The following is a 26,362-nucleotide window of genomic DNA, read 5'->3' as shown; positions in this document are numbered from 1 at the left end:
ATTTGTAACCTTTTGAGCAATCTAGGCAGTAAGAGTTTGTTTTTTTCTCATCTGTTATTAGAGATAAGGGAATGTTTCTGTTACTATCCACTGTACGTGGTCTTTTTGGCGGGGGTGGAGTGGGGTGGAGAAATAATATACTTGATTCATTTGGTACATTTTCCCCTTACAGATACTACTACCAAAGGGGAATTCTTGCAAAGGTTGAAGGACAGAGGCTTGTATATCAGTTCAAGGATATGCCGAAAAACATAGTGGTCATAGATGATGACAAAAGTGAAACCTGTAATGAAGATTTAGCAGGAACTACTGATGAAAAATCATTAGAACGAGTGTCACTGTCCGCAGAAAGTCTCCTGAAAGCAGCATCCTCTGTTCGCAGTGGAAAAAATTCATCCCCTATAAACTGCTCCAGAGCAGAGAAGGGTGTAGCTAGAGTTGTGAATATCACGTCCCCTGGGCATGATGCTTCATCCAGGTCTCCTACTACCACTGCATCTGTGTCAGCAACAGCAGCTCCAAGGTAAGTGAAGCAAACCATTAGTTATAATGTATTTACTTTTTAAAAAAGTCTCCGTGGTGAAAACAAAATGTCCTTTTGCTTAATATTAGTGTTCTAAGAACCCAGTGTTGTCAGGACTTTGAAAAGTGCTTGATGTTTTAATGATATTTTTTATTGTTGTTAAAGTAGATGTCTTGCTGGGTTCAGTGGCTCACGCCTATAATCATAGCCCTTTGGGAGTCCAAGACAGGAGGATTGCTTGAGGACAGGAGGTCAACACAAGCTTTGGCAATGTAGTGAGACCTCCTCTCTATAAAATAAAAATAAAAAATTGCTGAGCATGGTGGCACACACCTGTAGTCCTAACTACTGAGGAAGCTAAGGCAGGAGAGTCACTTGAGCTTAGGAGTTGGAGGTTGTAGTGAGCTAAGATTGCACCACTATACTCCAGCCTAGGTGACAGACTGAGACCTTATCTCCAAAAAAAAAAAAGTAGATGTCTTAAATAACCTGAATTGGTTTTTATGGTTTTATAGATGGAGCTTAATGTAGGCTTTAGTTTTTAAAATATATCATGGTATGTTTGTGTCAAACATCAGGGATTGCCAGTACCTCTGTAAAATTTGGGAGCACTAATTTTACACATTTTGGATTTGTATTAATCTTTTACTCAGGAGACCTATTTTCTCAGTTGGCATTAAATATAATCAGCTTTTTTCTTTCTAATGTACTAGGACAGTTCGTGTGGCAATGCAGGTACCTGTTGTAATGACATCATTGGGTCAGAAAATTTCAACTGTGGCAGTTCAGTCAGTTAATGCAGGTGCACCATTAATAACCAGCACTAGTCCAACAACAGCGACCTCTCCAAAGGTAGTCATTCAGACAATCCCTACTGTGATGCCAGCTTCTACTGAAAATGGAGACAAAATCACCATGCAGCCTGCCAAAATTATTACCATCCCAGCTACACAGCTTGCACAGTGTCAACTGCAGACAAAGTCAAATCTGACTGGATCAGGAAGCATTAACATTGTTGGAACCCCATTGGCTGTGAGAGCACTTACCCCTGTTTCAATAGCCCATGGTACACCTGTAATGAGACTATCAATGCCTACTCAGCAGGCATCTGGCCAGACTCCTCCTCGAGTTATCAGTGCAGTCATAAAGGGGCCAGAGGTTAAATCGGAAGCAGTGGTAAAAAAGCAAGAACATGATGTGAAAACTTTGCAGCTAGTAGAAGAAAAACCAGCAGATGGAAATAAGACAGTGACCCACGTAGTGGTTGTCAGTGCGCCTTCAGCTATTGCCCTTCCTGTAACTATGAAAACAGAAGGACTAGTGACATGTGAGAAATAAAATAGCAGCTCCACCATGGACTTCAGGCTGTTAGTGGCAGTACTGACATAAACATTTGCAAGGGAAGTCATCAAGAAAAGTCAAAGAAGACTTTAAAACATTTTTAATGCATATACGAAAACAATCAGACTTACTGGAAATAAATTACCTGTCCCATGTTTCAGTGGGAAATGAACTACATATTGAGATGCTGACAGAAAACTGCCTCTTACAGTAGGAAACAACTGAACCCATCAATAAGAAAAAGGATTGAAAGGGACCAAGCAGCTCACTACGATATCAAGTTACACTAAGACTTGGAACACTAACATTCTGTAAGAGGTTATATAGTTTTCAGTGGGAGGGGTTGGGATGGGTAATCTCATTGTTACATACAGCAATTTTTGATGCATTTTATATGCATACCAGCAATTATTACTGTGTTCGCACAGTTCTCACTTAACTGGTGCTATGTGAAGACTCTGCTAATATAGGTATTTTAGAATGTGAATTGAAGAATGGATCCCAAAAACTTCAGAAAGAGGATAGCAAAAAAAGATCTAGTGCGATTTTATATATATATATATATATATATATACACACATACATATATATATATCATATAGCTTAAGCTGATTTAAAACAAAGGCCTTAGACTAATTTTTGATTTTCTTTCTTGAAATAAGCTAATGGCTTGTTTGTGTAAAGCTTTTTTATTAAAAGAAAAATTTTAAAAATCTTGTACCTAGCACAGTATTGTTATAGAATATACATGTAACATTTTATATGGTAGTTTAAGTCTGTCAGTTTCTTAATTGTGGACAAATTAACAGTTGGCTCTGGCCTTTTGCTGTAACATGCCTGTGTCACTCACTTAGCCCTGGCATTTGTGCAGACATACCATTTTCAGTTCTGCTGTCACTTGGAAGTTCAGGCTCAGCATGAATTTTTGGCAGGTAGCTCTAATACCTGGAGTTTTCTTTGTTTTTTTTTTTTTTTTTTTTTTTTAGTTGAAGTTTATGAGGGAAATACCAGTGTTCAGATTTGAACTATAATAGTTTGTATATTCAACATTTGAAGTATATTCTATTTTGTTGTACTCTTGTTTCAAAGTGTATTCAAGTAGGTTTTCTGAAATATAGAAATGAAATTTATCTTCTGTTTTGGTCTCTGGTGATATTTTAAACAATATTTAAAAGCCAGTATAGAAGTGTTTTAGTTAGGAAGTGATAAAACATCTCTCTTCTCCTTCCCAACTACTGCATGAAGAAATTCTACTTCTGTTTTGTTCCATTATATTAATATTTGGCAAATATCTGCATGTTGCCAGTTTCTTTCTAATTATGATGAACTATAATGTTCTGCTTAACGTAATGAATTTAGTATTTTAGTTGGCTGCACTTAAAGAATTTATATTTGTAAAACACTTCAAACCATTTGTTTCACAATCAGACCTTTTGTGGATTAAAAAGAACAATTACTCTTCTAGCCCTTTTACAGATTAGGAAGTTAAGGTATCTGAAGGATTACATAAACTATGTAATTTTACTACTGTCTGTCACTCCATATCTTAATGCTCTTTCTACTACAAAGAAAAGTTATCTATTTTTACATGTTTTAGAAATGTAGATGAACTCATACATAATATTTTTTGTCTTTTAATTGATCACATACTACTTAGGTCAGAAATTGTTTATAACAGTTCCCTTTGTAATCTTTTAAACTTTTCCATAAGTATATTGATGATACTTTTATACAAAAGCTCAAACAAAAACTCACTTGATTATTTTCCCATTTGGGAGTTACTCTCAAATTCTATCTCCTTTTAAAACATTTCCAAAATATTTCAGCTTTGAAAATCAATATTAAGTGCTTTGGCACTTAATTGTATTATCTTGTTTATTGCACTGTGACTTCATTTGTTTGTCATGTCTTCCATAATACTCATTTAGAGCAACGATTATATTTTATGCCATACCTACCCCTCTCCCCAAGTGCTGAGCATATTAGACACTCAGGTCAGACATTTATTGATTTTGGGAACATTTGCTGAGAATATAAGTCACATGCTTAAATACTTTGCTTCTAAGCTGGATTCTTAATCGGTTCTAACAGGGTTAAACCAGGGCTATCTAGCTACCTCTGCTACTCTACTGGAAATTTTTTTCTCTTTGAGAATAAGCACATCTAAAGTCTAGACTTGGAGCCAGGTGCGGTGGCTCACGCCTGTAATCCCAGAACTTTGGGAGCCAAGGTGGGTGGATTGCTTGAGGCCAAGAGTTTGAGACCAGCCTGGCCAACATGGTGAAACCCCATCTCTACTAAAAATACAAAAATTATCCGGGAGTGGTGGTGCATGTTTGTAATCCCAGCTCCTCAGGAGTCTGAGGCACAAGAATCTCTTGAATCTGGGAGGTGGAGGTTGCAGTGAGCCAAGATGATGCCACTGCACTCCCTTCAGCCTGGGAGACAGCGAGATTCTGTCTCAAAAAAAAAAAAAAAAAAAAGTCTAGACTTGGAAACATACATGTTGACAGTATATACTGATCAGAATGTGGCAGATTGAAATTAATGATGTGCCTCACCCCCATCCTTCCTGCCCTTTTAATGCTATGGCTTTTAATCTCAGCCCTTCCAAACTATAAATCAACATAATTTATAGTTGCTTTTTTGTGTCCAGTGTATTAGAGGGAAAAAACCCCACATAACCTTGGCTTGATGCTACTACATTTTCCAGCCTCACTACATCTTTAAATTATGATCAGTAGTCTATCAATTTATTCTTTAGGCCACTTTCCAGCATCAATTCCAGCCTTCACCACCCTTCTCACCAGATAACCAGTATACCTCTACAGAGAACATGGTCATGAGCTGTGAATTCTCTCCATTCCTGGACCCCTTGTTACAGATGATTTAGTTACTCCAACATCCATCCTTACCACCTGTCTCAGGAAGGAGGTGCCCTTCCTCGTGTACCCAGCATCTCCCTTTCACACCTACTTGGTCTCCTTGCTCCAACAATTAATAGTCTTTCTGTCCCTTCTTTTTCTTCAAATAGCCTGCAGTCTGAATTCTTGCTTAGAAACAGTTCTCCATGAGATCTCCAGTAACCCAACTGCCAAATTAAACGGACACTTTGGTTCACTTAATCTCATGGCCTACTTCTCAAAACTTACTTGGTTTCCCATGTTTACTTCCTGCCTAACCAACTTGTTTTTTCTTTGTTCTTTCTGCCTGTGGGCTTCTTTCTTCTTTTCCTCATAGAATTGTTGTCAGGATTAAATGAGTTAATATATTAAGGATTTGTAACTAGTGTCTGGCACATAGAAAACACTCTTATTAGACGTTTACTATTATTATTTCACTAACATAATTGTTAGATAATCTCACCCATGCCTGTGGTTTTTACTACCAAATCTATTGTTAAAGCCTAGACTTTTATGCTGTCATTTTTTTTCTCTGTTAGAATGCTTCATGAAATTGCGTGTCATCCTTGTGCAGGGGCTGTGTTAATCTGTGTATCGTTCCAGTATTAGGATATGTGCTGCTGAAGCAGGCACTACTGTATCTTAGGTGGGTTTATCTAATTGCCACTGGCTGTTTCTTCCTGAGTATCCAATTGAGCTCTCTTCCCTCTAAAATCTGTTTCTCTTAGCCCAATAAATAATACCAGCAACCCGTTACTCATACTAGAAGCAACCTGGGGGCCATCCTAGATACTTTACCTCCTCTAATCATTAACCAAATTTCTACTCATAGTACCTTCTAAATACTTTCTTTTCCATCCTCCCTGTCTTTGTCTCACCAAGTCTCCCTCTAATCCATTCTCCAGGCTACCAGTTGAGAGCTTTCTAAATGCAGCTTTCATCACTCATGAACCTTTGTGATTGCTTCAGATTCTCCAACGGCATCTCTTCCTAAAAAGATATGCCTAAGCATAGCAATTAAAGTCCTTTGATCTAGGCTCTGCCTATCTCCCCAAGCCTCATTCTCTTGCTACTCCTCTTTTAGACTTACCTGGGCTATATTTCATTTTTTCCCAAATATTCTAGGCATTTGAGAAGTAGGCCATGAGATTAAGTAAACCAAAGTGTCCGTTTAATTTGACTCATGAGTCATCCATTGATGGCTTCTTTCTGGACAACTCGTTCCTCCTTCACCTACATTGGAGTTCAGTTTTATTTACTGAGGTATGAGGTGACAGACATCAAAATAAAAGTTTCTGAAATAGGTGTGGAAACCATTCAGGTTGGGGAGTGATCTGTGAGTTAGCTCAGAACTTAAAGAGTAGAAAGAGTAAAGTATATAAAGATAGGTTGGGGGAGAAGAAAAAGAATTAGCAACGGATGTCAAGGACTATTCATAGAGAATAAACAGGACAGATAAGGTAACATTTCAAGATATGGTGGCAACATCAAGTGCAGAAAGGCAAAGCAAATCAGGCTAAAGAAAAAGCCACTGAGCTTACACTGACAATGAGAGGGCAGTTCCAGTGAGGTGTGGTGGTGAAGCCAGAATATAGGATGGGGCACTTGGTACATTACTTAGTGGCCTGTCTGACACCGCATACACTCAGGAGTGTACATTTCTGATCACATTAACAAGTCATGTCTAATTACTAAGACAAACTAAAGAAAATTTTGGCCTTGGAGTTATTTATAAGGTCTCTTATGATCCTTTTGCTTTTAAGTCTCCTATCCTACTTTTATGAGGGTACTACAGAGCACTTTATTTTTGGCAGGCAAGAGTAACCCTTTAGTTCCACAGCTATCAAAGCAACTTTCCCTTTTATTGTAGCTTTTAACCATTCAAAGTACTGCAAGTCTTGAGTGGTTGTGATTCATCTAGTCTTCAGCCCCTTTGTTACAATCACTGTCCCCCATAATTAAAACATACTCTGTAGGAACTCAGTACACTGTGATGCCAGCCCTAATGGTAGAATAAGATACTGCTCACCCTTTACAAGGGCACTGATTTGCCTCCTATCTGTGTCACACCTCCAAACCTTTGAAACACTCACGTGCAGCAGGGAGACTTATTTGAGCACACGTAACTATCTTTCTGAACACTGCAACTCAGTAGTAATGCTTTGGGTTCAAGACTAAAAAACAATACATCACAGCTTCCAAAGTGAAAATATAATACAAGTAAAACATAATTGCTTGGCCATGCCTGTGGCTCATGCCTGTAATCCCAGCACTGGCAGGCCAAGGCGGGTGGATCATGAGTTCAGGAGATTGAGACCATCCTGGCTAACACGGTGAAAGCCCATCTCTACTAAAAATACAAAAAATTAGCAGGGTGTGGTGGCGCACGCCTATAATCCCAGCTACTCAGGAGGCTGAGGCAGGAGAATCACTTGAACCTGAGAGACAGAGGTTGCAATGAGCCGAGATGGCGTCACTGCACTCCAGCCTGGGCGACAGAGTGAGACTCGGTCTCAAAAAAAACCAAAAAACCATAATTGCTTAATGCAAAATACTGCATATCAAAGACAGAACAAAGCTGTGAATTATAAATAGGCTGTAAACTAACAGCAGAGTTACTTTCTCCCAAGATAATTGTTCACATCCATTGCACTGTAGAATCTTTATTTTTTGAGACAGAGTCTCTCTCTCTCACCCAGGCTGGAGTGCACTGGCGCCATCTTGGCTCACTGCAACCTCCGCCTCCTGGGTTCAAATGATTCTCCTGCTTCAGCCTCCTGAGTAGCTGGGATTACAGGCATGCACAACCACGCCTGGCTAATTTATATTTTCAGTAGAGACGGGGTTTCACCATGTTGGCCAGGCTGGTCTCAAACTCCTGATCTCAGGTGATCCACCTGCCTTGGCTTCCCAAAGTGCTGGCATTATAGGCGCGAGCCATCACACCCGGCCTGCACTGTCTTAACTTTGAGAAACTTGTCTATTTCAGGTAAGTGATACTGTCACTGCCCAAAAAGGAAAAATACTAATCTATATAATCTGTAAATTATTTCTGAATTGTAGGACATTAATTCACTTGAATCCAGTGGTTACTTTGCCTCACATTAGAAATAGCTGGGAAGCTTTTCATAAGCCTGTGTCTTAGCTCCTACTCCATACCAATTAAGTCAGTGTTTGGGAAAGGGAGCCAGGCATCTTTATTTTTAAAATATCTCTAGGTGATTTCATTGTGTAGCAACATTTTAGAACCACCGCCTTATAGTTACAATAAAGAAAGCGTTAACATTTAGGGTTCTGTGTTCCAACCCAAGTGTTCCAAAAATGGAAAAAGGTAGTTTGAGATATAGTATTACAAATAGCTTTTTAAAAACCTACATACTGTGTATTTTATCGATTCTAAAGCCTTTTTCTTATATTTAACATGTCTTTAATTAGGATGACTCTGTAAGAGTCTTATGAAACAGTACACCAAGTTAATGTGCCTTGTCTCTTCAAAGAAATTACTCTGGAAAGCTATATGCTAATTCTAATAATGTTACCATTCAAAATACTTTTAAATGGCTTTTTAGAGGAGAATCTAAATTTTACATATATTTAACAGACAAATTTCCTGTTGAAGATTTTAGTTTTAAAAAGCTGCGTCATTTGAAGTTAATGTGATGTGAATCAAGCTAGGTAATGTCGTACTTGGTTCAAATGGAGATGTGGCTATGAGACTGACACAAGTTTTCTTAAGAGCTTCATCAAACATATGGAAGCAGTTCCAAAAAGTTTCCCAAATATTTTTGGGCAGTGGCAGCAGTAACTCAGAGTTTTGAAATTCAAATCAGAATTTTAAGAAACCTTAGAGAGTATTCCTTTATTACAAATGAAGAACCTAAGGTTCAGGAAAACTTTTGACTCATCAGTTGGTTCAGATAGTCAGTGGCAGAACTGCAAAGAACTCGCCCTCTGACTCCCAGTTGAGTTTTAGCCTGAACCCCCATTCACTCCCATCCAAAAACAAGTGGGGGTGGGGGTTGCAGGGAGGGAAACAAGTTTCCCACAGACTGAATTTTAAAATATTGCAGAATTTTGCTGGCTGTTCTCTGCAGGTTTACCAGTCTGTGGAAACCAGAATCAGATATCAGACATACATGTTCCTTATGTGCAGTCTTCCACCATCTTCCTTTTTTTTTTTTTTTTTTGGAGACAGTCTAGCTCTGTCACCCAGGCTGGAATGTAGTGGCACGATCTCAGCTCACTGCAACCTCTGCCTCCCAGGTTCAAGCAATAATACTCCCATCTCATCCCCTGGAATAGCTAGGATTAGGCGCCTGCCAACATGCCTGGCTGATTTTTGTGTTTTTAGTAGAGACAGGGTTTTGGCGTATTGGCCAGGCTGGTCTCGAACTCCTGACCTCAGGTGATCCACCCACCTCAGCCTCCCAAAATGCTGAGATTACAGGCGTGAGCCACCACGCCCAGCCCATTTCCACTTGTATGGTTTCCATTCCTGTATACAAGTTGTCTGGATCTTGAAGCCTGAACCTGTTTAATGTGGCAAGATATTTAATAAGTATCCTGCTTTATTGCTACAAGAGTTTCAGATAGTTTACATATACAAATAAATTGCTGGGCGTGGTGGCTCACGCCTGTAATCCCAGCACCTTGGGAGGCCGAGGTGGGCAGATCACTTGAGGTCAGGAGTTCGAGACCAGCCTGACCAACATGGAGAAACCCCGTCTCTACTAAAAACAGAAAAAAAATTAGCCAGGCATGGTGGCGCATGCCTGTAATCCCAGCTACTCGGGAGGCTGAGGCAGGAGAATTGCTTGAACCTGGGAGGTGGAGATTGCGATGAGCCGGGATTGCGCCATTGCACTCCAGCCTCGGCAACAAAAGCAAAACTCCGTCTCAAAAAAAAAAAAAAAAAAAGGCCGGGCGCGGTGGCTCAGCTCAAGCCTGTAATCCCAGCACTTTGGGAGGCCGAGGCGGGCAGATCACGTGGTCAGGAGATCAAGACCATCCTGGCTAACACGGTGAAACCCCCGTCTCTACTAAAAATACAAAAAAATTAGCCGGGCGTGGTGGCGGGCGCCTGTAGTCCCAGCTACTCGGGAGGCTGAGGCAGGAGAATGGCGTGAACCCGGGAGGAGGAGCTTGCCAGTGAGCCAAGATCGCGCCACTGCACTCCAGTCTGGGCGACAGAGCGAGACTCCGTCTCAAAAAAAAAAAAAAAAAAAGAATAAATGGAAGTCAACAAAAACAGGTACAAGAAATTTCAGTGAAGAAAAAAGGAATTTAAAATAAATTAACAAAAGAAAACTAATACAGAGAATATATGCTGTAAAGTGTTACAGTCATTAAAAAAATGCAGCTATATACTGGCTTTGAATATATTGGCAGCCAATAAAGATAAATTAACCAGTTGAGATTCATACAGTCCAAGTTTACCAGATGCTTGGGAGACGCAAAGCTTTGCCTAGCATTCTGTCAAGAAAGGTTTTGCTGTCTGTGTGACTAATCTTACATGAATGTTTTCCCAGAATTGAGTTTTCCAAAGAAATATGGGAACAAGGGGCTGGAGTTGTGGGTATTCTGTTTTGTCATTCAAAGGCAGATCTTTCTACATTACAAATCAAAGTACAACTGACAACCTCTCGAAATTGAAGAACCTAAGCACTAGCCCACAACCTCACATCTGCCTAGAGGAACAACTGGGTAGAAAAGACCAACCAACCAATCTTTTGCCCTTCAGTCAGCCCTTCTGCCTATTTTGGGCTTAAATTTCTATAAACACTTAGTTCTGCCCTTTCAAATTGAAGGGTTATTCTCTTTGGTGAAAAAATTAGGAGTGGGTTGTTACGACATGAAATACAGAGGGCCCTTCCCTTTTTTGTTTTGAAACTTAGCCATTATTATTGTGTGACTTACGATATGTATTTTAAAATTTATATTATTTTACAGATCTCACAATCTATGAGGTTGAGAGGGCAGATATACTGTATGGATGAGAAAACTTAGGCTCTAGAGATGGAGCGACTCGTTCAGGGTCACACTGGTGACAGCTGTCTTTTCAGTTACAGCCTGTGCCCTTTGACATGTTGCTTTTTTCCTCTCCCCTTATTGTACATGCCCTAGTTCCAGGCCTTTGCCATTCTGGTGTTTGACCATGGCTCACAAATCTCTTGCTAATATCTATCCACTCCAGGTAAAAAGTCTGCCTGTCCTATATTTTTATACATGTCATTTTAAAGAAAGAGTTGATTAGAGCTCCTTATGCATGCACATTCATTTCTTGGATGCCTTTCCTTTTTTAAAACTGAAATCATGTTTTAGTTTTCTCTCTTTTTAGAGTTTAATTCTTGGGAATCTTTCAAGTCTAACACACATGATAAATAATGCATATATATGTAATTATATGCAACATTCCCTTCATTATAAATCTTGACTGTTTTAAAAAATGGTTTGAATACAGAATATTTGCATCAATTTTTTTCCTTTAATTTGAAATACTAGAGTAGCTGTTCTTATTGCTTCCTTTAAAAACTACGATTGAAGTACACAAACAGTATCAAATGTTCTACTTTGGGCAAAACTAGACTTTACTGTATCTATCAGAAAACTGGAAATCCAGGCCGGGTGTGGTGGCTCACGCCTGTAATCCCAGCTACTAGGGAGGCTGAGGCAGGAGAATCACTTGAACCTGGGAGGCGGAGGTCGCAGTGAGCTGAGATCGCACCTCTGCACTCCAGCCCAGGCAAGAGAGTGAGACTCCATCTTAAAAAAAAAAAAAAAAAAAACACTGGAAATCCATTATATTCCAGTATTCAGCCACCATATCCTGCTTCTAGTCTAACACTGTATGTATGATACTGCATGTGTATTTGACTTACATGTTTGACCATTTGACCATGTTTAACAAATCTCTTGCTACACTGCAATGTCTATTCTCCCCGTTTGTGTTCACTCAAAGCCAAAGAAACGGTCGTGGGGAAGAAGCAAGCACTTTGGAGTCCAGACAGACCTGAGTTTGAATCCTGACTCAGCTACTATTTATTTGCTATCACTTTGCTCAAATTATTTGACCTTTTGAGCCCCCGTCTATAGTTTTAAGATCGTATGTAAAGCTATTGGAGTCAAAGGAACTCAAATGTTAATTTCATCATATGTATACACCATAATGCCTTATTTAAATAAACAATCCAGTCAGTCGTTACTACCACCATGTACTACGGTATCTACTGAAATGTGGCATGAAGGAAACCAAAACTCATACCATTCCTACTCCCTCTTCAAATTTGCAATTTACCTTCTGAGACTCAATGACAAAACAGTGTATGGGAAAATAGAAAAATAAAAACCAGAAACAATAGTATATAGGGTATAATAGGAAAAGCAGAATGAAAGGTACATATGGATGGAATAAGGGATCTATGCAAGGAACATGCTACTTAGGGTGGGGCACAGTGGCTCATGCCTGTAATCCCAGCACTTTGGGAGGTGGAGGTAGGAGGATCACTTGAACCCAGGAGTTTGGGACCAGCCTGGGCAACGTGATGAAACCCCATCTCTACAAAAAAATAAAAAATTTTAGCTGGGCATGGTTTCATGTGCCTGTGGTCCCAGCAGCTCGGGAGACTGAGGTGGGAGGATCACTGGAGCCCGTGGGGTACAGACTACAGTGAGCCATGATCACACCACTGCACTGCAGCCTGGGTGACAGAGCAATACCCTGTCTCAAAAGAAAAGAAAAAAGCAACCTATTAAGATTTATATACTACTAAAAAATTAGAAGGCTCACATATGATGACTTTAAAAAAATTTTCTTTTTCAGTTCCTGGTAATGCATCAGTGAAGGATTCAATCTCCTGCAGTGATAACTAGAAAGGATAACTCGAGAGTTTCACTGGATTTTTTCCAGTCCCCTTAACTCATAGTAACATACCAATCATATGTTCGTGTTTCCAAAACTGATTTTGTCCGGTGGCATGCCCATGCACCCATATGCCCACCCTCAACTCATACCCTGTTAATTTTGTTGGTAGACAACACTTGAAACTCAAACATTATTTGGGCCTTCATTCTTATCCAGATTTATTTATTTAAGGCTGCCATGGTTTCTCTTCCGGTTGAAGTATTTTGGGGTAGGTAAACAATGTACCTGCACTAATGAGTATTCTAATCAGTATTGTTCTCAACAACATATGACTAGCAATTAGTCGTGCTAAAATCTGAACCAATTCTACATTTGGTAGATGTTCCCGTGCTTGTCATTCTTTCCAGTAGCCCCAAAATTCTGTGCATACTATGTTACTTCTGAAAACCTCATTTGTTTTAAAAGTGGTTCTATTAAAGAATGAGTGATCCATTTCAGTGGACGTTGTTGCAGCTACCACATACATGGAGCATAAGTGCCATCAACTTGCAGCTACAGATCTATGTTCGTTCACTTTTACAGTGAAGGCTCTGTGTGTGAATGGATATATGTGGGTCATTATGATAAAACAGTATTAAAGGAGAAAATCTACTCCCAGATTCTTTTTGGACTACAAAGACATTAAAAGCACTAGGTTTAAAAGACCATTTATTAATCTTATGTATTTACAACTCACAAATTAAAATATCTATTACCAATAAGTTATTTTGTTTGGAAGAGGCTTTACCTGTAATTTTTACTTTTATTTATGATGGAAGAGAATTCCAGGTTTTTTTGAGATGGAGTTTCACTCTTGTTGCCCAGGCTAGAGCGCAATGGTGCGGTCTGAGTTCACTGCAACCTCTACCTCCCAGGTTCAAGCGATTCTCCTGTTTCAGCCTCCCAAGTAGCTGGGATTACAGACACCTGCCATCATGCCCAGCTAATTTCTGTATTTTTAGTAGAGACGAGGTTTCACCATGTTGGCCAGGCTGGTTTCGAACTCCTGACCACAGTTGATCCGCCCACCTTGGCCTCCGAAAGTGCTGGGATTACAAGCATGAGCCACCACACCCGACCCAGGTTATCTAACTTTTTACATTCTTCTTTCTAGATATTTTGAATGACAGTATCTGGCTATCTTAGGAAATTTCAATGAAAGCCCATTAACAGGCTTTCTAGAAAGTTTCCTATCTCTGAAAAGAAGGTCCTACTGACTCTCTTGGCCACTGCCACATACAGCTTCTAAATAACCTATTGTGAATAGCACATTCCAATACAAACAATGATGACATCGAGTGACTAATATCAAACGCATACCAATATTATTCCAATGGTAAAGTTTAAATATATAACAGCAATAATGAAAACTAATTGGTTAAATAATTGAAAACTAATTGGAATCTCTAAGGCCGGGCGCTGTGGCTCACGCCTGTAATCCTAGCACTTTGGGAGGCCGAGGCGGGCAGATCACCAGGTCAGGAGATCGAGACTGAGACCATCCTGACTAACATGGTGAAACCCCGTCTCTACTAAAAATACAAAAAATTAGCCGGGCGTGGTGGCGGGTGCCTGTAGTCCCAGCTACTTGGGAGGCTGAGGCAGGAGAATGGCGTGAACCCGGGAGGCAGAGCTTGCAGTGAGCCGAGACTACGCCACTGCACTCCAGCCTGGGCAACAGAGTGAGACTCTGTCTCAAAAAAAAAAAAAAAAAAAAAAAAAAAAAACACAATAATGGAACATAGAGGCAGGACAAGGATTATTTTTGAAGAATGTATCAAAGAAATCTGACATTTAAATAACAAAAGCCCCTCCAGGCTAAATAGTTCCTTTGTACTCATTTTGTTATAGCCCAAATGAAAATATTTTAAAGCTTTATGAAAATTACCATAAATTACTTTATAACTTCTCTTGCATGGTTCTAAAATGTTCATAATGCTATAATTTACTTAATTTTATATGAAGATATAAAAAATAAATATTGTCATGCATTTTGTTGACATTTTAAAAACCCACAAATAAGTAACTTAAAATGCTGTTTAGAGAAATTGCTCCTACATACTATTATGGAAGATTCAAGCAACAAGTCTGAGTTTTTATAGCATCCTCAAATTGAAAAAGCTTCAAAATAACCGAATTTATTATTATTTTAGAAATAGAGATGGGGTCTCATGCCATGTTGCCCAGGCTGGACTCGAACTCCTGGGTTCAAGTGATTCTCCCACCTTGGCCTCCCAATGTGCTGGTATTACAGGCATGAGCAGCCACCACACCTGACCAAAACAAGCCAATTTAATGCCCTTAAATGATCAAAATGTAATATTAAGGAAAAGAAAACAACACAAGCCAAAATTGGAGTGCAAATGCCTTTTTCGCTATAGGTTTTAATTGAAAAAGGGACTAAAGGGAGTCTTTTCCAAGGGCATGCTGCAAACGTAGAAAATGAAATGATAGAAACTTCCCATGTTTCTATCCTTCCTCTGGCATTGTCTTATCTTGTTTGTTTCCTGAAACATTCCCTGTTAAGACTCTTGTGATTCAAGGTCAGGAGATCGAGACCATCCTGGCTAACACGGTGAAACCCCGTCTCTACTAAAAATACAAAAAATTAGCCGGGCGTGGTGGCGGGCGCCTGTAGTCCTAGCTGCTCTGGAGGCTGAGGCAGGAGAATGCCATGAACCCGGGAGGCGGATCTTGCAGTGAGCCGAGATCAGGCCACTGTACTCCAGCCTAGGCAACAGAGCGAGACTCTGTCTCAAAAAAAAAAAAAAAAAAAAAATAGACTCTTGTGATTAAAAAGACAAAAGCAAGTATTTATGAAAGTCCATCAGGTTCCTCAGTAAAGCTGAAGTCACACACTAGAGACAGGTGGTCTGAAGGATAATTGAAGGAAGGTAACCTGTTGGGTCCAATCTGTTCTTCAGTGAGCAGATCGAGAGCTGACTTTACATTTAGAGCATGTTTAGAATACCAGATGTAATCCAGGGTGTGCCTGCACTCCCCTGAGGTCCGGATCTTCCAGGTAGTGTATGGGGGTTCTGACTGCCCATCAGCACTCAGCAGCTTGTAGGCGCTGTTCAGGTTGAGGCTGGAGGAAGCAAAGTGTTTGTAGACCTCTTCTGTTGGCTCTGCATTGAAGTCCCCACACACAATAAGGGGAATCTTGGCTCCTTGGGTGATGTTTTGCAGGTTCTGAAGGAGGTCACAGCCTTGAGCTGATCGAAACCGCTCCCAGCCAGTGCGTGCTTTTAGATGGGTGACAGCGATGCAGAACTGTCGGCCTGACTCCTTGCACTCCAGGGTCTGTGCAATGGCCACCTGGTTGGTTTTCAATGTCATGGCTGTCAGCCTAATATTGGCACTGTTGACTAGCTTGAATCGGTTTTGAAGAAAAAATAAGGCACAACCATCTGGTCCATTGTTGTGTTCTACATCTAGACAAGGTGACCAGGGTTTGGGAAAAAACGTGCCTTGATAGCCTAGTCTACTGAGGAGTGGCTGGAAGGTGTCAAAATAGTGGTCCACCTCTTGGAGGCACAATATATCAGGCTGGTAGGCCAGGATTTCTTCTAGGATGAGACATTTCCTTTCTTCCCATTTGAGTGCTTCAACAGGGCATTGTACAAAGTTGTCTTTGCCTTCTCCAAGAGCTGAAAAGAAAAAGCTAGTCAGTTGTCAGCTCTTACAGAACCGTGACTTCAAAGTACCCAGGAGGTTTGGCATCACTCAAGACCCTCAGAATGTTTCCTCTGCTTCAAATGCTTGGAGTGGCTCTCTGTCCAAACTGTATTACCCCATCCAAACTAAATCACCTCTCACTATGTGGATGAAGCAAACAACAGATCTTTTGTTTCGAAACGATTTCATGTAACTATTATTCCAGGATATTAAGATCTTACTTAAGGAAACTGCTTTGCAGTGCCAGGGATCTAAGCTATATAAAATGAAATAAATGCCAATTTTCTTTTTAAATTTTTTTGGTTTTCTTAAACACCAAATATTTAACACCAAGTATTAGTTTTAACCCTGACTATTATGGACACTACTCAGAATGAATGGAACTTATTTTAAATAGGCAGCTTTTCCTACTTAGGGAAAAAGAATCAAAGATTGGTAAGTCACGGAATCTCCCCTTATTTTCCAGGAGAAAAAAAAAAAATCAGGCCCTTGTTTTTCTTAAAATCTCAACTGCTTACATAAAAGGCAATGCTACATAGAGTTGATTGACACATCTGTTTTTTAATTTGGCAGACCCAGGAAAGAAGTCCTTTCTACTGTAACAAAGTGTATATATATATATATATATATATATATATATATATATATATATTTATATATTTATATATATATATTTATATATTTATATATATATATATATTTTTTTTTTTTGAGACAGTGTCTCACTCTGTTGCCCAGGCTGGAGTGCAGTGGCTCAATCTCAGCTCACTGCAACCTTGCTCTTGTTGCCCAGGCTGCAGTGCAATGGCGCAATCTCAGCTCACTGCAACCACCACTTTCTGGGTTCAAGCGATTCTCCTGCCTCAGCCTCCAGAGTAGCTGGGATTACAGGCATGCGCCACCACACCCGGCTAATTTTGTATTTTTAGTAGAAACGGGGTTTCTCCATGTTGGTCAGGCTGGTCTCGAACTCCTGACCACAGGTGATCCACCCACCTCGGCCTCCCAAAGTGCTGGGATTACAGGTGTGAACCACCGCACCTGACTTGGTTTTTACAATTAAAGCAAGTAACTCATGGTTTATTCTTTACACCTTCCATGTTTGTAGACTATCCAAGAACAATTAAAGTCTGTCTTTTTTTTTTCTAAAAAAAAAAAAAAAAATGAAAACCAGATGATTCCCTGTCTTAACCTCTTCTAGGAGCTCTCCATGCTGCTGCAGTCACCTCCATCTGCCCACACCTCTTCCTTCCACATAAAACAGTGCACTGTGGATGTGCAGAAGCAGAAAGGCAGTCACAGCAAACTTGACTGCAAAGGCACAAAAGCATCCAGCATACCTTGGGCGAGGATGTTCCATTGCATAACCCTGATAGGTGGGTGGGTACTAGGGCAATCTGTCCTCAGATCCACAAAATCCCTCTGGAACCGGGGAGGTCGGGTGTGCAGGACGGCCCTGCATTCCTCAAGAAGCTCTTTAGGATCAATGGGCTCCAGATGTTCTGGGTCAGGTGACACCAAATACTCTGGGTGCTGGGAGGCAGCGCTGCTGTTCAGTGTCTTGGCGAGAGCACTATAGAGTCTGCTTGTACCGGTTCCCATGGAACACGCTACGGAAAAGGAAATCACAGTTACACACTCAGCTCCTTTTCCTGACTTCTCGCCCAGCACAACTGTAAGATAAACATTTACTGTCCACCGAAACCAGGAGCTCAATTGTTGCCATAATAGTGTATAAAGCCATTTCTTTTTTCTTTTTTTTTTTTTTTTTTGAGATGGAGTTTCGCTCTTGTTGCCCAGGCTGGAGTGCAATGGTACAATCTCGGCTCACCGCAACCTCCACCCCCCAGGTTCAAGCAATTCTCCTGCCTCAGCCTCCCAAGTAGCTGGGATTACAGGCATGCACCTCTACCCCCTGCTAATTTTGTATTTTCAGTAGAGATGGGGTTTCCCCATGTTGGTCAGGCTAGTCTGGAACTCCCGACCTCAGGTGATCTGCCCGCAACGGCCTCCCAAAGTGCTGGGATTACAAGCATGAGCCACCACGCCCGGCGTATAAAGCCATTTCTACAGAGGCAGAATAAAGGAGTTTCCACGTTCCAGCTTTCTACTAGGACAGTTAATTTAAGTACTACCGTTAAAACTAGCCTCTGATTAACAATGAAAACTCATCCTTTTAAGGAAGAAATACTTTGATCTTGATGGCCTCTTCTAACCTAGGATTTGTCTTTGTAATTTATAAAACCAGTCTTAAAAAAACAGCAAGGCTTAACAAAATCTACATTCCTTTTTCTATATATCTTAAGAACCTCAAGACTAGGCTGGGCATGGTGGCTCACACCTGTAATCCCAGTACTTTGGGAGGCTGAGGCAGGTGGATCACTTGAGGTCAGGAGTTCGAGACCAGCCTGGCCAACATGGAGAAACCCTGCCTCTACCAAAAATATAAAAAATTAGCCGGGTGTGGTGGTGTGCACCTGTAATCCCAGCTACTCAGGAGGCTGAGGCAGGCGAATTGCTTGAACCAGGGAGATGGTGGTTGCAGTGAGCTGAGGTGACTCTATTGTGCTCCAGCCTGGGTGACACAGCGAGACTCAAAAAAAAAAAAAAAAAAAAGATCTTGAAGACTAGTTTGTAAAAAGTGAAATGTTAGAAAGCCCATGTTAATGTTAATCCTGGGTGAGAGATTAGGTAATAGCAGGCTGCTTGCTACGCTGGTCATCTCATCTATACAGATCCCTCTGATGGGGAAAGTAATGGCTAGATTCTTCCCATTTCTCTTAGATGTTAAGTGTAAATCAAGGCTTGCGCTTTCTGTAGTAGAACTCTGAACTTCACTGAGTGGTATACTCTGTAATCTTGTATCAATTGCTGGATTTCTTAAAATCCAGAAAAGGGGCTGAGGCCAGAAGGGCTTAGAGTAAGCTGATTTTGTTCAGCTAACTTCCATCCAGGGCACTACCACCTTCTCATGAGTTGCCCACATTTCCTGGGATCCTAGAAAGACAAAGAACAAGGAAAAATGCAGGAAGCACCAGTTACTTTGTCTTCCCGAGTTAATTTTTAGTGTTTTGCTTTTTATAATTCATTAAGGAGAACAGAGCATAATCTTCAACTAATTAGCATTATGTGGCAGTTCACTTGAAAGCAGTTGATTGCTCTTTTAGAGGTCAACTATGTTTTATTTTCATTATAGTATAAATTAGGGGCACATTTTACTGGGAGTAACATCCAAGATTCTCTGTATGATAAATGCTGGTACCAGGCAATCTGGATTTCCTTCTCTTGACAGATACAAAGTTTTCTTTATAAAACATAAACATTTTATAAATGTAAATATTATATAAAGTTTTCTTTATAAAATTTGGCAGGCTTATCAATCACATCTCAAACTAGCAGTCAATCAAATTCACTGTGGCAGGTTACAAAGGAAATTCAATTATTTACCACCAAATGTCCTTGAACATTAAGGTCAATGAGGATGCAAGCATGCTTTTTTTGTTCCTTCCTGTCTACTCAAAGTAGTTTTTCCCTCCAGTAAGAAAGCTAGACTACAGCAAATGAACACATACTAATTTTCCCAACAAACATAGCAGGTGTGTGTGCATCTGCAAGCAAGCATGCTCTCCCACAAACACACACATATACAACTGTTTCCAAACTGATTTCAATAATTTCATTTTAATTGATGAATACATGAGTACATGGGTCCGAAGGAAGAAATTTTCTTCATGGCTGGCAGTACAAGTTTTGAAAGTCTTTCTTCTTGTACTTTTTTTTTTTTACTTCCTGTAGGTTTTTTGGGGAAAACAAACAAAAAACAGCCAAACATCCAAGTGTGGTCTCCTGATCAGCAATATCAGCATCACCTGGGATTGTGATCCCCAAATTGTGAGCTAACGTGTCCCAGGGAACCACAGCAAACTCACAGGGACACCATGGTATATTTTATATTTTAAATGTGAAATAAACAGTGACGTTTGACACCTGTCAGGCTCTGGGCTTGATTAGAGCTCAGTTTCAACAGGACTGCCCTACATTCCTTTTGATGACATTTTATCTTTGCCAAGCTGAGTTTTAGGGTGGTTATATGAAAAAACTACCATGCAAAAATGAATGTGCAGAAAGAAGGATGATAATGTCCAATGGGAGTCAAACGTTTGAGGAGTACGTGAAATCAGAAAAGCAATCCTGAACCACACTTCCTTCTAAAAATTTAGAAAAATCAATTTCACATGAAGAGAATAAAGAATAGAACAATATCAGACAGTGAAAGCATGCCAGAAATGTGCCCAGGAAGCAAATCAAACTGCATCCTATTGCAGAGTGAGCTAAGTCTTTAAGAAAATGATACAAGGCTGGGCGCGGTGTCTCAAGCCTGTAATCCCAGCACTTTGGGAGGCCGAGGCGGGCGGATCATGAGGTCAGAAGATCGAGACCATCTTGGCTAACACAGTGAAACCCCGTCTCTACTAAAAAATACAAAAAAAAAAAAAAAATTAGCTGGGCGTGGTGGCGGGCGCCTGTAGTCCCAGCTGCTTCGGAGGCTGAAGCAGGAGAATGGCGTGAACCTGGGAGGCGGAGCTTGCAGTGAGCCGAGATCGCGCCACTGCACTCCAGCCTGGGCGACAGAGCGAGACTCCGTCTCAAAAAAAAAAAAAAAGGAAGAAAATGATACAAGAGGCCGGACGCGGTGGCTCATGCCTGTAATCCCAGCACTCTGGGAGGCTGAGGCGGGCGGATCACCTGAGGTCAGGAGTTCGACATCAGCCTGGCCAACGTAGCAAAACCCCGTCTCTACTAAAAAGGCAAAAATTAGCCAGGCATGGTGTTGGGCGCCTGTAATCCCAGCTACTCGCGAGGCTGAGGCAGGAGAATCGCTTGAACTCGGGAGGAGGAGGTTGCAGGAAGCCGAGATGGCGCCATTCCACTCCAGCCTGGCAATAGAGCGATGCTCCATCTCAAAACAAAAAGATACAAGACATGAAAGAATAACCTAAATCAGAATTAGAAAATTCAGAAATTAGACACCAAAAAGAATTAGCAATAAAACTTAAAAAGAAATGAGAAAAAGATCAGAGTCAAACCTAAGGATTGCTTTTTTTAAAAAAAAAGGGAGAAAGTGACAAATACTAAAAATGAGCAAAGACCCAAAATATGAGTAATAGCAGTTCTTATAGATGAAGACCAACGAAAGGGAACAAAAGAAATCAAGAAAACTTAAAAAAAAATACTTAAAAAGTAGATATTGAAAAAAAGACATTGCAAACTTGAGAGTATCAACCCAGAATGACCAACACCAAGTGGTCTAGTAAAAAAAAATCAGATTGTCATCAGACTTCAACTGCAATGTTTTATGTGAGAAGAAAATGAAGTAACATATTTAAAATACATAAAGTGTAAGCCAAGGATTTTATATCCAGCAAAACTGGAATATTGTCTCCATGAGCCCCTTATGAGGAATCTACTAGAGCAAGGATTGGCAGTCCTCAAGCTAAGAATGGCTTTTTTTTTTTTTGAAATGGAGTCTTCACTGTGTTGCCCAGGCTGGTCTCAAACTCCTGAGCTCAAGCAATCCTCCCATCTCAGCCATCTCAGTGCTGGGATTACAGGCATGAGCCACCACACCCAACAAGCTAAGAATGGCTTTTACATTTAAAAAATGTGTTAAGTACACACACACTCACGAATACATTAACAGGACCATTTTTGGCCCACAGAGCCTAAATATTTAATATGTAGCCTTCTTCAAAAAAAAATTTGCCATACCTAGAACTAGAGAACAAGCTTCAGACCAAAACGACCAGAAACACTGGTGTAAGAACTGGCACAAAGCACTAAACACAGAGCTACTTAGTAAATCAATTCTAAAGAAGACTTTCAGGGAGAATTCAATATGTAATGGCTATATGGCCCAACAATGAACATGAAGATGTAGTACACCAAAAAAGGAGGGGGCAGGATGAGAAAAGCATCTTCAATTTAAAAATTTTAAACTTTTTTCATAAGTTTCATAGTAGCAATCATAATTAGTAATTATGTCTAAGTGATCATAATTAGTAGTGGTGGTACTGGCACTGCAACTCTGAGACTGCTGTGTATATATGAGATGAATCAAATGGGATAGTCTATCATTCCCTGTTGTCTTTTAGGGGGATCTAGTTTTTGCGATGCATTTAATAGGCTATTCACTACAATTCTCAAGGAAAACATTCTTGTTAAAGCCAGTTCATTTTGGACTAACAGCAGATTATCAAATCTGGTCATCTACCTTATTTGGCCTCAGAGCCTCTTGGTGGTTTTCAACAAATTCACCCTCAGAAGACAAAGCTTTTGAGATGCAGGATATACTGCAGCGTGACCAAATTCTAAGGCCTCAAAAGAGAATTCTAGTCCCAGTTCTATGACTATTTAGCTGTGCCACAACTCTCTAGACCTGCTTACCTAACTTTTAAAAATTTATTTATTTATTTATTTGAGACAGAGTCTCACTCTGTCACCAGGCTGGAATGCAGTGGCGCGATCTCGGCTCACTGCAACCTCCACCTCCCAGGCTCAAGCGACTCTCCTTCCTCAGCCTCCCGAGGAGTTGCGATTACAGGTGTGTTCTACCACGCCTGGCTAATTTTTGTATTTTTAGTACAGACAGTTTCACCATGTTGGCCAGGCTGGTCACAAACTCCTGACCTCAAGTGATCCACCCACCTTGGCCTCCCAAAGTGCTGGGAATTATAGGCGTGAGCCACCACATCCAGCTTTTTTTTTTCCCCCAAAGGGCCTGTTTTTTGTAAGGGCCTCACTCTGTTACCAGGCTGGAGTGCAGTGGTATGATCATAACCCATTGTAGCCTCAAACTCCTGGGCTTAAGCCATCCTCCCACCTCAGCCTCCCAAGTAGCTGAGACTACAGGTGCACACCACCGTACCAGCCAAGATCTGCTTACTTCTCTTTAAAATGAGGGCTTACGTGGTCTTAATTTCTCCAAGATCAGGTGGAAAAGGCATCTGGGTTAGAACGGGGGAAACTTTTCAAATCTATGTTCCTCATATAACAGCTCTACTGTTTGCAGTAGAGACACATATCTTCCTATTAATAAAACTTGGGCCAGGCATGGTGGCTCACACCTGTAATCCTAGCACTTTTGGAGGCTGAGGCAGGAGGTTCCCTGGAGTCCAGGAGCTCGAGACCAGCCTGGGCAACATAGTGAGACCCTGTCTCTACAAAAATAAAAAAATAGTAATTATTAAAAAAGGATGTTTCATTCAGAATTTCTATACTCATATTTGAAAAACAATGAATAATTCTTGTCAGGTGTGATAACACTACTCATGTATGGAATAATACACTGCAATTTGCCTTTCAAGTTTAATTGGCATAGCCCTTTTGTACTTGTTTCACTGTAGACGAGCGCATCTGAGAAAGATATCATTAGGCTACATTTTGAATAAGAGACTAGGTAGAGGGGAATCATTAGGAAGTGTTTACTACAGTCTTGTCTCTGCCCCCTTAGACCTTACAGGAAACCCAAAGATATTCCCCAAGGTGGACTGGTGCAACACTGACTGCCAGAGTATTTAACCACAACATGACATAGGACAAGCCCTCTAATACTAAAGTACCTGGGAAACATTAGTCTGTTGCATAATGAGCATGAAGTTAGGACAGAGATACAGATGGTCCTGAAAGGCATTTCCACTTATCCACCCTCCTTCTAGACAGCTTACTGACGGACTCCCCTGTGCCAGGCTGTTCTGTGCTCCCTGCAATTTACTCACCTTCTTTGCACTTTACTCTCTTAAACAGTGGGACCATCACTGGCAACACTCTAATCTTCTTAATTTAATCCAATCCCATAGTTCTTGGGATAATCTCTCTGCTGTATGTTAATTTTACATTTTTATTTCTCTGTTCTCTGAGTTTTGTTAAGTCACTGAGTTATGCCAATGTAGTTTTATTGAGTTATGCCAATAAAATATGTGCTGATATTTTCCCTAAAAAAATTGGCAAGTATTTGGGGAAAGATTAATACTCATGAATTCATGAGAGAAAAACTGGGTGCTAACTATGCAGAATCACTAGGGTATAATAAGGGTTAAAACAATCAGGATGGATAAGAGTAACCAGAAAAGGACTTCGAAAAAATAGGATTTAGATATGAAGCTCTAATTTGTGACTATACCACTTGGTCCATCATGGGCAGCCACTCTCATCTTCTGCCCCACTCAAACCACAGACACATACGACTGTTCATTCATTTTTTGTCAAATCTTTGAGTTGGAGCCAGGCACAGTGGCTCACACTTATAATTCCAGCTACTCAGGAGGCTGAGGCAGGAGGCTCAATTGAGGCCAGGAGTTTGAGGCCAGCCTGGGCAAAATAGCAAGACTCTGTCTCTCTAGAGAAAAAAAATTAAATATCTCTCTAGGAAAAAAAAGGTTTTAGTGCCTACCGTGTACCAGACACTACTCTGGAGATACATCACTGAGCAAAACAGATGAGTATCTGCCCTCATGGAGCTTCTGTTCTTTCTAGTGGGGAGAGACAAACAAGACCCTATATACAAACATATATATGTGTGTGTGTAGTCTGTCATATATGGAAAAGTGCTTTGGAGAAAAATAAACGGAAAAGGTAGAATAGGGAATGCTTGTGGGCAGGGAGCTATCATTGGATATGCGATGCTTAAGGAGGCCTCGCCAAAAGATGGAATTTGAGCAGAGACCGGGAGGTGGTAAGGAAATAGCCTCACTGGAGACTGATAAAACATTCCAAGCAGAGGGAACAGCAAGTGCAAAATCCCTGAGGAACATGCGTGGCAAGCTTGATAAACAGAGGGGATTATGGTGGTGTGAACAGTCTGAATAAAAGGAGATGAGGTCAGAGAAAAAGCAGTGAGAGGGAGCAGATCGGGTAGGGCCTTGCTGGTCTATCTAAAGACTTTGGCCTTTATCAGAGATGGGAAGCAGCTGGAGAATTCTACTCAAGAGGAGAATCTGATTGACATTTTGAAAATATCACTGGCTGATATATTTAAACTACACTATACTACAGGGACATAAGGGCAGACAGGAGGAAACTCATTTGAGGAAATGTACAATAATCTAAGCAAGAGACAGCAGGGGTGAACTGGGGGGCAGCAGTGAAAGTGGTTGGATTCTCAATAAATCTAAAGTTGGATCCAACAAGTTTTGATAACTTGGATGTGATTTGTGACAAACAGCAGTCAAAAAGGAGCCTGGAGGCTGGGTGTGGTGGCTCATGCCTGTAAACAAAACACTTTGGGAGGCCAAGGCAGGAGGGTCGCTTAGGGTCAGGAGTTCGAGACCAGCCTGGGCAACACTGGGAGCCCCTGTCTCTACAACAAAACAAAACAGAACAAAAACAAATTAACCAGGTGTAGTGGTGTGCATTGGTAGTCCCAGCTATTCGGGAGGCTGAACTGGGTTGCTTGAGCCCAGGAGATTGAGGCTGCAGTGAGCTGTGATCATGCCACTGCACTCCAGCCTGGGTGACAGCAAAACCCTATCTATCTCTTAAAAAAAAAAAATGTCCACAGTTTCCAGCTGAGCGACCAGAAGGATGGAGGTGCCAACTACAGTGGTTAGGAAGACTTCACAGGGTTTACAGAAAATAGGAGTTCAACAATTAGATGACTGACATTCAGGAGAGAGTTACAAACTGGAAACAAACATTGGGAGATGTTAATGCACAGAAAAGACTGAATTGAGTTAGAGAGAAAGGAGATCAAAAGATTGAGATCTGGGAAATCTGCAAAAACAACATGAAATGACATGGCCAGAGAAGTAGGAGAACATGAGCTGGGCACAGTGGCTCACGCCTGTAATCCCAGCACTCTGGGAGGCTGAGGTGGGCAGATCACTTGAGCCAAGGAGTTTGAGATCAGCCTAAGCAACATGATGAACATAAAAACACAAAAATTAGCTGGGTGTGGTGGCGTGTGCCTGTAGTCCCAGCTTCTTGAGGGGCTGAGGAGGGAGGATCACTTGAGCCCAGGTG

The 26,362-nt window shown here is 40.8% G+C and overlaps 2 protein-coding genes and 1 non-coding gene across 19 annotated transcripts in view; 1 reads left to right on the top strand and 2 right to left on the bottom strand.

Moving 5' to 3' along the window:
- The window catches only part of ELF2 (E74 like ETS transcription factor 2), a 118,888-nt gene extending 115,894 nt beyond the window's left edge, over nucleotides 1-2,994 (top strand). For all 17 annotated transcript variants that reach the window (XM_055384715.2, XM_019025688.4, XM_055384717.2 and 14 more), the window contains 2 exons: nucleotides 173-523; nucleotides 1,237-2,994. In XM_055384715.2, coding sequence (XP_055240690.1) covers nucleotides 173-523; nucleotides 1,237-1,861 — 976 coding nt within the window. In that variant the 3' untranslated portion in view covers nucleotides 1,862-2,994. The remainder of the gene's footprint in view (nucleotides 1-172; nucleotides 524-1,236) is intronic.
- Nucleotides 2,995-5,296: 2,302 nt separating this feature from the next.
- Nucleotides 5,297-5,400, bottom strand: LOC115934430 (U6 spliceosomal RNA). Its single transcript, XR_004070232.1, has one exon. It is a non-coding gene; the product is annotated as a U6 spliceosomal RNA (small nuclear RNA).
- An 8,964-nt stretch (nucleotides 5,401-14,364) lies between these two features.
- The window catches only part of NOCT (nocturnin), a 30,676-nt gene continuing 18,678 nt past the window's right edge, over nucleotides 14,365-26,362 (bottom strand). Inside the window, exons 2-3 of the mRNA XM_031010168.3 lie at nucleotides 17,686-17,955; nucleotides 14,365-16,317 (exon numbers count right to left, since the gene is read on the bottom strand). Of these exons, the coding sequence (XP_030866028.3) occupies nucleotides 15,482-16,317; nucleotides 17,686-17,955 (1,106 nt within the window). The 3' untranslated portion in view covers nucleotides 14,365-15,481. The remainder of the gene's footprint in view (nucleotides 16,318-17,685; nucleotides 17,956-26,362) is intronic.

The sequence above is a fragment of the Gorilla gorilla genome, chromosome 3, assembly GCF_029281585.2.
Source record: "Gorilla gorilla gorilla isolate KB3781 chromosome 3, NHGRI_mGorGor1-v2.1_pri, whole genome shotgun sequence".
Classification (NCBI taxonomy): Eukaryota; Metazoa; Chordata; class Mammalia; order Primates; family Hominidae; genus Gorilla; species Gorilla gorilla.
Note: the sequence above shows the minus strand (reverse complement) of the source record. Positions and strands in the feature narration are given on the sequence as shown.